Here is a 14,209-nt window from a genome sequence, read left to right as displayed (position 1 = left end):
GAGAAACTTATTGCCCTTTGGCAAAAATGGGGTGAAGAGGACGGAATTCTCCTGTTGGAGACAGATTTCTATGAGTTTTTCCGATGGGCAAAGCTTTTTGGGATTTTTACAAATGTGCTATATGGCCTGAATGTTTTTGTATGGCAGTGCATGGAATTCCATTTTCCAAGTCCTTTTGGACCGTGGATTCGGACACCCAAGAGTTTACCCAACATTTAAGGCACTTTTTCCGGTCTTGGAAGGAAGAGCAGTTGTTTTTCCCTGGATTGCTAACTGCACAGGGCAAGCCCCATTTTCCCCGTCTCCAGCAGGAGAAGACCCTTTGGGGAAGGATCTGCTGCTTCCCAGCCCCCCGCATCCCGGCGGGGGGGGCGAAGTTTCGCCGGGAGCCAAAGTTTTTTTACTGCGTCTTCGGAGCAGGCTCAGATGGAGCGGTCTTTCTCCCCCCCTTCTCTCTCTCCGGGGGATGAAGAGTGGGCGGCACCGCCCCGGCCAGCGCTGCGAGCACCGCCCGGACCCGCCCCGCGGCCGCCTCCCCGGGCGGTCCTGCCCGCCCCTTCACCGGCCTCGCTGCCTCCGCCAGCCCCCTCTCCGGCCTCGCCGCCTCCGCAGCCAATCCCGGAGCCGGCAGAAGACGCTGCCAATCCCGTGTCATGCCTGTCAGCCTCTCCCGCAGAGGCAGAGCAGCCTGCGGTTCTGCCGCTCCCAGCAGCAGCTGCCGCGGCGGCTCTTGCACCCAGCGCAATTTTCCCCCCGAGTTTTTCGGGTTGTCTCGGGGCTGCCCCTGCAGGGGGAGCTGGGACAGGGGAAGAGGGCACCGGTCTCTCCTTCCGTGGAGGAGACGGGGCTCGCCAGCTGGCTGTGGGTGCAGCCCGCCTGCCTGCATTCAAAATCAGCATTCTTGGCAGCTTGAGGGGTGGTTGGTCAGTCGCTTTCCCTTGGGGGGGCGAATCTCTCTGCCGCCCCTCGTACGCCCCAGTGGCGAGGGGCAGGTGGGTCCCGAAAGTTCTACCTTTGGTCCCCAGCCCAGAGGTGGTGGTGCCGTGAGGCAGATGGGAGACACACCTGTTGCATTTGCATTGCAGGGGCAGAGGGCACAGCGGGAAGCGATCATCGCTTGTTTGCTGTGGGGAACAAACATTCCTAGACCCGAAATGAGGATTCTTGGGGTTTCTTCTGTTCCCTCACTGCTGGCAGGCCTTGGTGATTTAGGGGAAAGGAGGCATCTGGCCACCCGTTCTGCCATTGTACTGGCAGCAGGGTGCAGGCCTGCAGCAAGGCAGAGCCTGCCTTGTGGCTTGGGCCTGGGCTGTTGAGCTCAGGTCTCTGGCCCAGGGCCACCTCCCGGCCTCCTGATGGGTTTGGGGGTTTTGCTTTCCCCTACTGGTCCTGGCCCGCCTTTCTGTGGGACAGATCTGGGGTTCATGATCCCTCTCCATGGACCAGGGCCCCCCAGGGCCTCTCTCTGGCTGCTCTGCTGCTGCTGCTCTTTTTCAATCACAAAAAAAAAAAAAAAAACCAAAAAAAACCCAAAAAACCCAATTTAATTAAATACAGTAATACAGTTGAAATAGCTGGCAGCAGCTCTGAAGCACTGAAGGGCCAAAAATTAGCTTCAGCCCAAAGTTGTTCAATGAAGGGCTGTGGCCAAGACATTCCAGAAGTTGACTCAAAATTGCTTGCAATTGTTTGATGACTGTCAATGGCTTTTGATAAATATTGATGGACTTTTCTGCAGCAAGCCTGTTTCAGGACCAAAAAGGACTTTCAGAAATGGCAAAGAGGGACATCTTCAGTCCATGGACCTTTTTCCTGAAACTCAGCTGTTTGGACTTTAACTTTCTTTGCGTTGTTTTTGCATTTTCTTATATTGTAAGATTGTTTTAGTGATATGTTATTATTGTATGTTCTACAGGTGAAGAAATTCCCTGTTCATTCCACACCAGCACTTGAGTGAGGTTTTGATTGGCAACAGATAACCTGTCAAGTGTTTGTTCTTTCCTCTGCATGTGCACGGCAGAGAAAATTACAAACACTTTTCTTTCTAATTTAATTAAATAAAAGAAAGGTGACATGTCACAGACATCTTTACATTAAAATCCTTTCTTTAGGATTTTTCCTGCTGAAGCTGTGGCCTCAGCAACAAAGTGTAAACAATGGTTATCTGCTGCTGTGGAATGCAACAGGTGGATCCGTGATTGGTCTCGGGTGGATGTTTGGATTTACTGACCACTCATGGCAGAGCTGGGTCTCGTTCTCTGCTGAGACACAGACCTTTGTTACTCATTCCTTTTCTATTCTTAGCTTAGCTAGCCTTCTAAGAACTATCCCTCTATTCTTTTTAGTATAGTCATAATGTAATATATATAATAAAATAATAAATCAAGCCTTTTGAACATTGAATCAACATTCTTGTCTCTCTCTTCATCCTGCAACCCTTGCAAGCCCTGTGACACCCAATGAAGGGGATTATAAGGTGGAGGTGCATCAGGAGGCAAATAGTCCAGGGGGTCCCACCGTTTACTACTCCCTCTAACTCCAGCATCCCCTCCTTCATTTCCCTTTTTCTTCCTCTGCACCTTACAAATTCACACACCTTCATTCCCAATAGCACTCTTCAACCAACAAGCTACATATAATAGTTGCTCGGGATCAGTATCTCCTCGAGCAGTCAGATAGTGACTCAGTTGTTGACACATCCACTTGTCTTTTGTCCCACACCGCGGCCATTCTCCTTGCACATCTAACTCTGGCCAGACTTCTACACAGTAGTGAATCATCTTAACCTTATCTAATCCCTCCATGGCTTCTATAGAATCCCATTTCTCTAGCAGTTCACCTAAGGGACTGTGGGGGGGGGGGTATATTCTTCAATCTCTCACCTCTCTTCTTACTATTATATCCTCCCATTTTTTCAGGTATTAACGGAAAAAAATCACAAAGGTGCCTTTACTCAAAAAAAAATGTACTGACAGGTAATCTCAAGAAAAAATCCTATTTGAGGAGCTCCAACCTCCTTCACTGCACTTCATATTTGCCTGACACCTCAGGACTTTACACAAAAACCACTGCCTGATCTCTAGTTTGCCTAATTTCCCCAAATGCTAGGACTTACCTATCAGGACTTAAAAACACAAGACCCTGGCCTCCTTCGCCGGGATTCGTGCCTGACACCTTTGTCAGGATGTTATTTGGCTGCAGGACTTGTGAGCTTGCCCAAATCCTTCTCGGGACTTGCAATCTCCCTGACTTCCCTCTGTCAGGACTTTTGGGGTGCATGCCACTCATACACTATATCCTTTGCACGCCCGGAGGGGGGCCCTCTTTACCCCTTAGGAGGTGACTCACTCATGCTGATTCCACTCGCTTCCCCCGTTCCTGGCCAACCCCCTTGTGGGGGTTGGGAACCGCGGTACTAGGAGGTCCACACTCACTCCAGGGGTCCAAGCTGCTGGCCCTCGTCTCACTCACACTCCACTTGCTCGCATCCTACTCCCGCCGCCGGATACATCTCACCTGTCCAGCGCTCCTCCGCATCACTGGTCCCAAGCTGATCTTCTTTGGTCCTGACAGACAGCTTTCCTGGAGGTCCAGTGTGGGCGGTCGTCTCAGTCCCAGTGTCCTCTTCAGGCGTGGCTATCCCGGACAAGTCTCCAGCTGAAATAAACACGGGCAGGAAACCTTTCTCCTTTTAAATGCCTTTATTAAAAGTGATCAGCTCGGGTGGGGAGAACCAATGGGTCCACGCTCATGCCACTGCTGCTCCCAGGAGTGACAAGGAGGTGGAGGAAGAGTGCAGCTTTGTCCACTGGTCTGCCGGCAGAGCTAGGAGTTCCCTCCTCACAAGAGCATCAGGAAATTCCCTTGCTTTTCGGTTCAACATTTGAGGTCCTCTGTCTAGCCGACATCTTTTTAGGTTAGGGTGAGGGGTAAAAAGGGTCTTGGCGGATACTAGATTCTGTTCTTCATGTCTAGACATTGCTTTGAGTCATCAATTTCGTGTTGGCTCGTTGTTTTGGGAATTTTTGGCTAGGTTTGGTGAGGGGTCCCTCCCATTGCATGCTGGTTGTGAGGTCATTTGCATGCTAACTCTGAGGTCTCCTCCTCTTCACCGTCCAGGTGCCATCCTCCAGGAAGCAGCAGGGTGTCACTCTAAAAAAGGGGAATTCATAACCATCAAGGACAGGTAGTTAACAAAAACGACAGGTGATTACAATAACGTACAGTTAGAACTCCACCCTGGCAGCAACTGGCCTGAAGAAAGTGAAGGAAGACAAGCACACCCTAGCGATGATCATCAATCTCCAATTTATTGATTCAGCTTACACACTTTTATAGTAGTGTTAATTAAGCTCATACATATTGCAAAACCCGAGCTCATCATTGGTTACAGATTACATGCCAACCGCTCCTTTGTTGTTAATACCTGTGGTTTCTTGCTGAGGCTAATACTTGTTTTTCTCATCCTGCTGTTGACTTGTTATTGATCACCCTTCAAGGACTCCATGTTTTCCACCATGTTTTTTCCCATCACTTAGCCAAGGACACAGTGTTTATTGTATTTGAGGAAAAAGCCTGAGAACTTGCTGCTTACAGCTGCCTTTTACTTCTTAACCAGCTGTATATGATCATGGCCTTTTTCTATAAGCCATGTTTGAGCAAAACTCTCCAACCGTGGCCCAACCTGTTAACTCTGCAACCTTTTCAAAATAATGGGCAGCTTTTTCTACTTATAACACCATAGATTTATGAACATCCAAGTGGCTCAGCAGTTCTCTGACTGCCTCCTCCTGGATAATGGAGGGACCATTCTGCTCCTTAACACCATCTACTAACCCAGGAGTACAGTTGTCCTGTGGACAAGGTGTCTTTGCACTCAAGACCAAGGCAAAGAAGGCATTAAACCCCTCTGCTATCTCCCCATCTGCATTTACTAAATTCCCTCCCACATCCAGTAGAGAACCGAGGTTGTTCTTACCCTTCCTTTTGCTGCTAAAATATTTGTAAAAACATTTTTTATCATCCTTCACAAAAGTCGCCAAATTAAGTCAAACTGAACTTTGGCCTCTAATTTTTTTTTTCTACATGCCCTAGCAACTCCCTCAAATATTTACTGAGAGACCTGACCCTCCTTTCAAAGATAATACATCCTCTTTTTATTCCTAAGTTCCTTCAAAACCTCCTTGCCCATCCAGCCTGAGCGTTTGCCTTGTCGACCCATCTTTTGGCACACAGGGACAGTCAGTTCCTGTGCCGTCAAGGTCTCTGTTTGGAAGCACACCCACCTTTCCTGGACTCGTTTGGTTTTAAGGGCTGCTTCCCAAGGAACTCTCTGAATAAGTCTCCTAAATAGGCTCAAGTCTGCACTCCAGAAGTCTAGTGTGAATGTTTAATACCAACCAGGAAAATACAGCTCCAATCCTGTTGGTGTCGGAATTCAGGACATCCCTCTGGCTTTCCTGGATTGCCAGAACCCCTGCCAGGTGGCTCAGAGACCCTGGCACAGAGCTCAAAATGCCTATGACTTTGATTATGACCCATGGAAAAAGTTACCAACCTTATATGAAGATCTGCAAGCCATGAAAATATAAGCAGAATAATAATTAGCTTGTCACAGGGTGAAAAATTGATTTTTGGGGTTTTTAGAATAGGTGTTCAGGGGGCAAGATGGAGGAATCCGGGCATGTCCAGCCTTTCTCCTTCTCCTTCTTCTTCTTCTTGGCCTCCATCTTCTGCTGTGATGTTGGCACTTTAAGATTGGTTTAGAGTAGAAGCTCACTAACATAGGTGATAGGTATTGGAAAATAATTGTAAATTTTGTACACGTAGTTTTTAGCATAAAAAGATAACACTGCCCCAGGGGCAGGCAGAGTGCCTTTGTCTGTCTTGCTGAGTGGACCTCAGCTGGCCAGGAGAAAGAATTTTATAGATAAGAAACAATAAACAACCTTGAGACCGAGAATTAAAGAGTTCTGACTCCTTCTTTGACCACCAGGCTGGGAAAAGAGACTTTTTAACATATCTCGGGGTCACTTTGACCAGCTAAAGTCCTGAGAGTTGGTACCCAATGGTCAGGATAACCAGTATCCTTCTCAGACTGTTATTCTACCAGACTATATTCCCTATAGTTCTTCAAATGCAGTGAGGCCTCAGAATCATAGAATAGAATCATACAACCATTTAGGTTGGAAAAGCTCTTTAAGATCCAACTGTTAACCCAGCACTGCCAAGCCCACCAGTAAACTTAGTCCCCAAGTGCCACATCTACACGTCTTTTAAATCCTTCCAGGGATGGTGAGTTCACCACTTCCTGGGCAGCCTTTTCCAATGCCTGACAACCCCATCCATCCCCAAATATTACTATAGTCTTAACTTCAAGCACAATCTTGTTGTTCTTACACAGAGAAAATTCTAACTCTGGTCCCTGAACAACTCGATAGCACAATTCTATGTGCATTTGAACCTTGGTTGGTTATTTGTAATAATGTCCAGCTCAGATCCCATGTGAAGCCTCTGTGCTAAAAGCCATACAGAAACCAACCAAGAATAGGTAGGAAGGGCCTACATCTTTGAAAGAACTAATATTTGTTGTTTTCTTCTCCCAAGTAAAAAGCGATAGGACCAGAGGAAATGGCATCAAGTTGTATCAGGCAGGGTTTAGATTGGGTATTAGGAAAAATTTCTTCACCAAATGGGTTGTCAAGCATTGGAACAGGCTGCCTGGGAAGTGGGGGAGTCAGCATGCCTGGAAGGATTTAAAAGATGTTGTGAGAAACGATGCTCACTTTTAAAATTTCAAAGGTTTATTAAACCTTAAGAAAAAATACAACAAAGGACTGAATAAGGAAAAATTACAGCACCAGGAGTCTCCATGACCAGCAGCTACGTGCACCTTTACAAAATGGATGCTCTGCCTTTTATATCCTTAGCCCCTCCCAAAGTTTTGTCAGTCAACTCCTTCTCTGCCGTCCATTGGTGGAGATCACTTTTTAACATCTTGATTGGAGGTCAGGTGTTGTCATGTTATGCCTCCTAGTAATAAGCCAGCCCTCCCCAAATGCCTTGACTACCACGGCTATTACAAGGGGGAGGGGAAAGAAGACTATGGAAGGACATATTACAATAATATTACTATATATCTACAAAACTTCTCTTAACATATATATAATATTTATCTCTTAACTGTGAAAACCAACTATCACATTATTCATCTATAACAATGTGTAGTTGGGGACATGATTTAGTAGTGGGCTTGGCAGTGCTGGGTTAATTGTTAGACTTGATGATTTTAGAGGCATTTTCCAACCCAAATGATTCTATGATTCTATGCCAGTAATATGCGTTTGCTTTAAGGTCTCTCTATTTGGCAAATTTCAAGAGTGGTTTTGTTAGTCCTTCACGCAAAAAATGATAATTTGACAATGCCATAGTGATAAAGTTTTTTTTTCCCGTGTTTTCTGCCATTCACCCTTAGTGCCTCCTTTCCACACACATACAAGTCAAGCAACAGAAGTCTGTCTGCCTTCAATATAAATATCAGCACAGTAATTTCACAACTAAAATGAGAAGCAATGTTTAAGTCATTGTAACTATGCATGTCTAGAGAGATGACAAGGCATCCAAATGTCACAGCAGAGAATTCAAGTGTTGCATACAAAGAGTAGAAGAGAATTTCTGAGTGTTGCACATTCTTTCTTGGGTCTTGAGATGGGTCTTCTACATCAGGAAGTCAATCTGTCTCAAATATCTATGTATCACTTATAGAAATAGTATTGTGATGAAAGTATTGTACTATAGACCTTAGCAAAACATAAGATTTGAAAAGGCTTTTTGTAACTAAGAACATCATAATGCCATCCACTGACTGACCTATCCAAGTGATAAGATAACCATGACACAAACCGGAGCACCGGAGGACAATTAGAGAATACCATAGTAAATTTAAGGAAGACATACTAAATTGGGTTTTTTGGGTTTTTTTTGGTTTTTTTTTTTTTTTTTGTGATCGAAAAAGAGCAGCAGCAGCAGAGCAGCCAGAGAGAGGCCCTGGGGGGCCCTGGTCCATGGAGAGGGATCATGAACCCCAGATCTGTCCCACAGAAAGGCGGGCCAGGACCAGTAGGGGAAAGCAAAACCCCCAAACCCATCAGGAGGCCGGGAGGTGGCCCTGGGCCAGAGACCTGAGCTCAACAGCCCAGGCCCAAGCCACAAGGCAGGCTCTGCCTTGCTGCAGGCCTGCACCCTGCTGCCAGTACAATGGCAGAACGGGTGGCCAGATGCCTCTTTTCCCCTAAATCACCAAGGCATGCCAGCAGTGAGGGAACAGAAGAAACCCCAAGAATCCTCATTTCGGGTCTAGGAATGTTTGTTCCCCACAGCAAACAAGCGATGATCGCTTCCCGCTGTGCCCTCTGCCCCTGCAATGCAAATGCAACAGGTGTGTCTCCCATCTGCCTCACGGCACCACCACCTCTGGGCTGAGGACCAAAGGCAGAACTTTCGGGGCCCACCTGCCCCTCGCCACTGGGGCGCACAAGGGGCGGCAGAGATGGCAACCTCCAAGGGGCAGCAACTGACCAACCACCCCCCAAGCTGCCAAGAACGTTGATCTTGAAAGCCGGCAGACGGGCTGCACCCACAGCCAGCTGGTGAGCCCCGCCTCCTCCACGGAAGGAGAGACCGACGCCCTCTTCCCCTGTCCCAGCTTCCCCTGCAGGGGCAGCCCCGGGAAGACCCGAAAAATTCGGGGGGGAAGCCACGCTGGGTGCAGGAGCGGCCGCGGCAGCTGCTGCCAGGAGCAGCGGGATCGCAGGCTGCTCCGTCTCTGTGGGAGAGGCTGGCGGGCACGGCGTGGGGTCGGCAGCGTCTTCTGCCCCTGGCTCTGGGGTCAGCTGAGGAGGCGCAGTCGCAGTCTCCGGCGGAGTGCACACAGGCAGCGGCGGAGCCGGCTCGGGCAGCGGCAGAACAGCCGGGGGGAGTGGCAGCGGAGGATCGCTGTCGCCTAGCAACAGTGGCTCAGCCACGGGGAGCGGTATTTCTGAGCTCTCAGACGCAGGCGTGGAAGCCGGCGGAGGCGCGGGCGGGAGCGCCCGGGAAGGCGGCCGCAGGGCGGGTCTGGGCGGTGCTCGCGGGGCTGGCAGGGGCGGTGCTCGCAGCGCCGGCCGGGGCAGTGCCGCCCACTCTTCATCACCCGGAGAGAGAAGGAGGGGAGAAAGACTGCTCCATCTGGGCATGCTCCGAAGACGCAGAGAAAAAAACTTCAGCTCCCGGCGAAACTTCGCCCCCCCGCCGGGATGCAGGGGGGCTGGGAAGCAGCAGATCCTCCCCCAAAGGGTCTTCTCCTGCTGGAGACGGGGGAAATGGAGCAAGCCCGTTTCAGTTAGCAATCCAAGGAAAAGCAACTGCTCTTCGTTCCAAGACTGGAAAGAGTGCCTTAAATGTTAGGTAAAGTACGGGGGCGGGGGTGTTGCCTTCTGGTATAAGGCAAGGCAACCTGGTTTCAAGGAACAGCACGGCGACCCAACTCTCCAGGGTCGCTCGGGCCAGAGAAGCATGCAGACACCAATGTGGTGGACAGTCAAAGGCGTTTATTATCTCATCTCGTGGGGTTTTATAGTCTAAGGGGTCTCTCTACGTCAGAGGGGTCTGCAGTACCATCTGTGGTTAGTAAGGAGTGGAAAGTTACTGGGAGTGGAAAGTTACTAGCACTACTATCGTGAGGGGAGCTGCATTCCTGGTTACATTCCTAGGGTGATCTCTTAAGGGATTAGGGGGAAAAGGAGTCCTGTGCTTTCCGTCACGTCGCGTGATCTTCTGATCGCCTGTCCCTATCTACCACGGGGGGGGGGGGGGGGGGGAACCACGGTCCAAAAGGACTTGGAAAATGGATTCCATGCGCTGCCATACAAAAACATCCAGGCCATATAGCACATTCATAAAAAACCCAAAAAGCTTTGCCCATCGAAAAAACTCATAGAAATGTCTTTCTGACAGGAAAATTCCAAGAATTCCATCCTCTTCACTCCATTTTTGCCAGAGGACAATAAGTTTCCCCTCTGAAGGGGAGAAAGGAACCTCGGCCCTGGTGGGAATGCCCCACCACCTTTGCAGCCACAAACTGCGAAGGCCAGGATCATCAGGAAGGGAAAAGCCAACAGAACCTTTTGACAGAGTCCAGCATGCTCTGGCCAGCTCCATGGTGCTGAGCTTTCCAGCCATTCTCCTGGAGGCTTTTCAGAAGGTTGTCTTTGTGGTCAGCCTTGCTGTGAACTCTGTCCAAATCAGGATCTTCAGTTCTTCAGCTCCTGGCTAGAATCCACTTCTGTGGTCACTTGTGAAGCAACCATCAATCACACACATTCAGGGTTTACCCAGTGCAGCAATTGCTCCTCTGGGAGTCACCAATTGATGGTTTGTCCTCCTTACTCACTCGGGGTTCACCAATTTTCACAGGTCTTGCAAGGGTTGCAGGATGAAGAGAGAGACAAGAATGTTGACCTCATGTTCAGAAGGTTTGATTTATTATTTTATGATATATATTACATCATGACTATACTAAAAGAATAGAGAGAAAGTTCTCAGAAGGCTAACTAAGCTAAGAATAGAAAAGGAATTAATAACAAATGTCTGTGTCCCAGCAGAAAGTGAGACCCAGCTCTGCTGTGAGTGGTCAGTAAATCCAAACATCCACCCGAGACCAATCACGGATCCACCTGTTGCATTCCACAGCTGCAGATAACCATTGTTTACACTTTGTTGCTGAAACTTCTCAGTTTCAGCAGGAAAAATCCTAAAGAAAAGATTTTAATGAAAAGATGTCTGTGACATGGAGACACAACAAGAAATTAAACATATTGACATGATAAACAGGATGTCATGCAGATAAATCAGTGTGACGAAGCCAAACAAAGGAGTTCCTAAAACATCAGAAAGTTCACAAGAATGTTTGAATAATGCATGAAAGACATGAATATACATGTACCTCAGTGATGTACCGCTATAAAGATAACACTTTGTATGTACTGGCTGTTCTTTGGCTCTGGCCAGGAGCACCCCAGGGCTGGAAATACTGTCCTTTTATCCTATTATTATTAAACTTTAAAACATTCTAAGGAGCGAACTCTGTTTTTCACAGACATAAACCTCTGGTGTGTTGGGAATTTAGCTGCTAGAAAATCGAAAAGTACAAAACCATGGCTAATTCCAAGTTCTGCACCTGTGTAGATAGTGTGTCCTTGGGACTAGTTGTAATATAATAACAAATAGTGAAAGAGACATGAGAAAAGAGAGATGTAACCCCTAAGGAATGAGGATGAGTTAATGCTATAGTTTAACCAATAGATTGCTTGGCTTACAGAATATTCATAAGTTTATTATTTGCTGTATAAGTGTTTGATACTTTCTTCAATAAACTGGACCAGAAGGACCTGAGGGACCGGGACCGGACCGGACCTGAGGGGCCATGATGAACCAACTGGTGTCTTGGTCCCCTTCCTTCAACATAATGGTGACCCTGAACGCTGATCCCCCTCGTCTCGACTAAAAGAAAAAGGGGGAGAGAGCACGCCACGGTCGAGGAAGTTGGATCTGGGTCTCGTTCACAGCCGAGACGGTGCCGGAATTTTGAAGCACCCTTGGGGTTCACATCGGTGACTCCAGCCATTCACGTGCTGCCGGAGCCTGGAAAGCTGCAAGAGCGCTCACGAAAAAATAAAGAGGTATGAAAAGGCAAGCAGCATATAAGTTATTAGCCGCATATCTAAAATGGCAAGAGATAAAGGGGATAAATTTGTTATTAGCCTACGAATACGCTGAAGAAATTTTCCTTAACCCTCATACAGTCTATGAACTCTTAGAACGGAAAAAATCTAGAGATATACTGTGGGAAGCAGTGTTAGAAGATGATAAGCCAGCAAAGAAACTGAGCCAGCAATGGCAAGTGATACACCACACACTGCTTCAGCATATTTCTGAGTGCAAGGCAGCAGCCGCGGTTCGGGACGCCTGCCGAGCTATCCTACTCCAAACTCGGCATGGGCGCAGCGGCGGTAGCGCAGCCGGGGGAGGGCGGAAGCCAAGCCACGCGTCGCGGGAGCCGCCGCGGGAGCCGAGCGCGGGGGGGCTGCGCCGCACCCAGCGCGGAGGAAGCCGCGCCGAGCAGCTGCGGGGGGAGCGAAGCAGCCGCGGGGGGAGCGCTCCGACCGGCGGTGGCTGCAGCGGAGCCAGCCTGCCGGCGCATCTTGTGAAACCGAGCCCAGCACGGGGGGCTCGCCCTCTCCGAAGCTTCAGTTAGATAGCCATAAGAAATATGACTCTTGTCAACAAAAGAAAGATTCCTACTGCAATTAAGATACCAGTGATAATAAACAAACGACACCAAGGACCATTACGCCAGCATTTCTCACATAAGTGTTAAAAGGGACTTTTGTTTTTCCTAACCGACTTTAGACATCAAAAGCCCAAAATAACTTAGTCAGTAGAACATCAGACTCTAAAATTGTATTTTGAAAAATTTAAAAATGTTAAAAATGTGTTAAAGTGATTGTATAAGTAAGATGTAATAAGTATGCTCTTTGTGTTTTTTAAGCTTTGTTTAAATGTGGTAAAGGTAAAAGCAAACACTGAATTTAAAAGAATTTTTTACAGGTATACCTTAAACAAACTTTTTATGTTTAAGTGCATTCAAGTATAAAAATGCTGCAGCAAACACGTGAAGAAAGTTGTTTTAGTTTAGTATTTTAGAATCAGGCCTGTAAGTAAGTTATAGTAAATGCTATATTCTATTTTTATAATAAGTTTTATTTGTTACTAAGTAGTTTAAGTTAAATTGTTTATTAAGTGCCATTAAATGTTAAATACTGTTAAGTTTATTTCCTGCTAGGTTTAAGTGCTGTTCAGTTTAATTTTTGTTAAGTTTAAGTGTTATTAAGTTTAAGTAAGGTTAGATTCTGTTAAGTTTAAATTATATTAAGTTTAAGTGTTATAAAATTTAAAGTCAGTTAAGTTCTGTTAAGGTTAGGTTCTGTTAAATTTAAATACTTTAAGTGTTTTAAGTGCTATTAAGTGATGTTAGATTTATGCTTTTATGATAAGCATTTATTTTATGACTTGTGTGCAAAGTGTTGTTGTGAACATCAGAGAAACTTTAGTTAAAAAGGACAATTAGAAGTATTTGTGAGTAAAGCCATTTTTGTTTGAAGTATCTGTCATATAACGTATCATATAAGTAGTGATAGCCTTTTTGGTTTGTTTTCCTGGCTTAAATCTTTTGTAAAAGAGAAACCTTGCTAGATGAAAATACTGTTTAGTTGTTAAAATTGCCTATTTTTGTGTTACAAAAAGTGTGACAGTTAGCCCATAAAACTCTTTTTTTAAAAAAAATAAAAACAGGGGAGATGTTGGGAATTTAGCTGCTAGAAAATGGAAAAGTACAAAACCATGGCTAATTCCAAGTCCTGCACCTGTGTAGATAGTGTGTCCTTGAGACTAGCTGTAGTATAATAACAAACAGTGAAAGAGACATGAGAAAAGAGAGATGTAACCCCTAAGGAATGAGGATGAGTTAATGCCATAGTTTAACCAATAGATTGCTTGGCTTACAGAATATTCATAAGCTTATTATTTGCTGTATAAGTGTTTGGTACTTTCTTCAATAAACTGGACCAGAAGGACCTGAGGGACCGGGACCGGACCGGACCTGAGGGGCCATGATGAACCAACTGGTGTCTTGGTCCCCTTCCTTCGACACTGGTGTTTGTGTGTGTCACAGTTTGACACTGGTGCAATGCTAGTGCTCTTATGAAAATACATTCTCTCTGCTGTCTACTGTGAGATGTGATTAGGAATAGAGCAAAGCAGGCTCTAGCTTAGGAATAGAAGGAAAAAAACTTTATTAACTTACAATATATAAAAGAAACACACAGAACTCAGGATGAAAACTTTCCAAACATTCTTCTTCTCTCCAACCAAATTCCTAATACATCACAGTAAGACAAAACTTTAGACTCTCAATTCAGTTGCCATCTCTCAGATTACTAACTCTCAGTCTATCACTACTTTTCAGATAATCAGTTCTCAGTTCATCAAGAGGAGAGGAGTCTTTCTTGTGCCATAGGCTTCTCTTGGAAACACAGTTGAAACTTTGTGTGTTTCTATGTCACATGTGGCACCACCTGGAGAACATTTGCTATCGTGACATCTTCTTTCTATG

The 14,209-nt window shown here is 46.5% G+C and overlaps 1 protein-coding gene across 1 annotated transcript; it reads left to right on the top strand.

The window, feature by feature from the left end:
- The first annotated feature begins 466 nt into the window (after nt 1-466).
- LOC141726892 (uncharacterized) lies at nt 467-13,302 on the top strand. The gene is made up of 4 exons (XM_074531994.1): nt 467-865; nt 8,642-9,444; nt 10,453-10,511; nt 11,389-13,302. The coding sequence occupies exons 1-4, from the start codon at nt 467-469 to the stop codon at nt 11,463-11,465; spliced, it is 1,338 nt and encodes a 445-aa protein (XP_074388095.1). The 3' UTR covers nt 11,466-13,302.
- Nucleotides 13,303-14,209: the final 907 nt, after the last annotated feature.

This window comes from Zonotrichia albicollis, chromosome W (assembly GCF_047830755.1).
Source record: "Zonotrichia albicollis isolate bZonAlb1 chromosome W, bZonAlb1.hap1, whole genome shotgun sequence".
Taxonomy (NCBI): Eukaryota; Metazoa; Chordata; class Aves; order Passeriformes; family Passerellidae; genus Zonotrichia; species Zonotrichia albicollis.
This window is presented reverse-complemented; position numbering and strand designations above follow the sequence as displayed.

Excerpts from the sequence above, each read along its gene's own strand:
- LOC141726892 (XM_074531994.1), top strand. The coding sequence starts at position 467 with ATGAAGAGTGGGCGGCACCGCCCCGGCCAGCGCTGCGAGCACCGCCCG. Across the intron at positions 866-8,641 it reads GGCTCGCCAGCTGGCTGTGG|CCAGCTGGTGAGCCCCGCCT; the intron begins GTGCAGCCCGCC and ends CTGCACCCACAG. Across the intron at positions 9,445-10,452 it reads AAGAGTGCCTTAAATGTTAG|GTCTTGCAAGGGTTGCAGGA; the intron begins GTAAAGTACGGG and ends CAATTTTCACAG.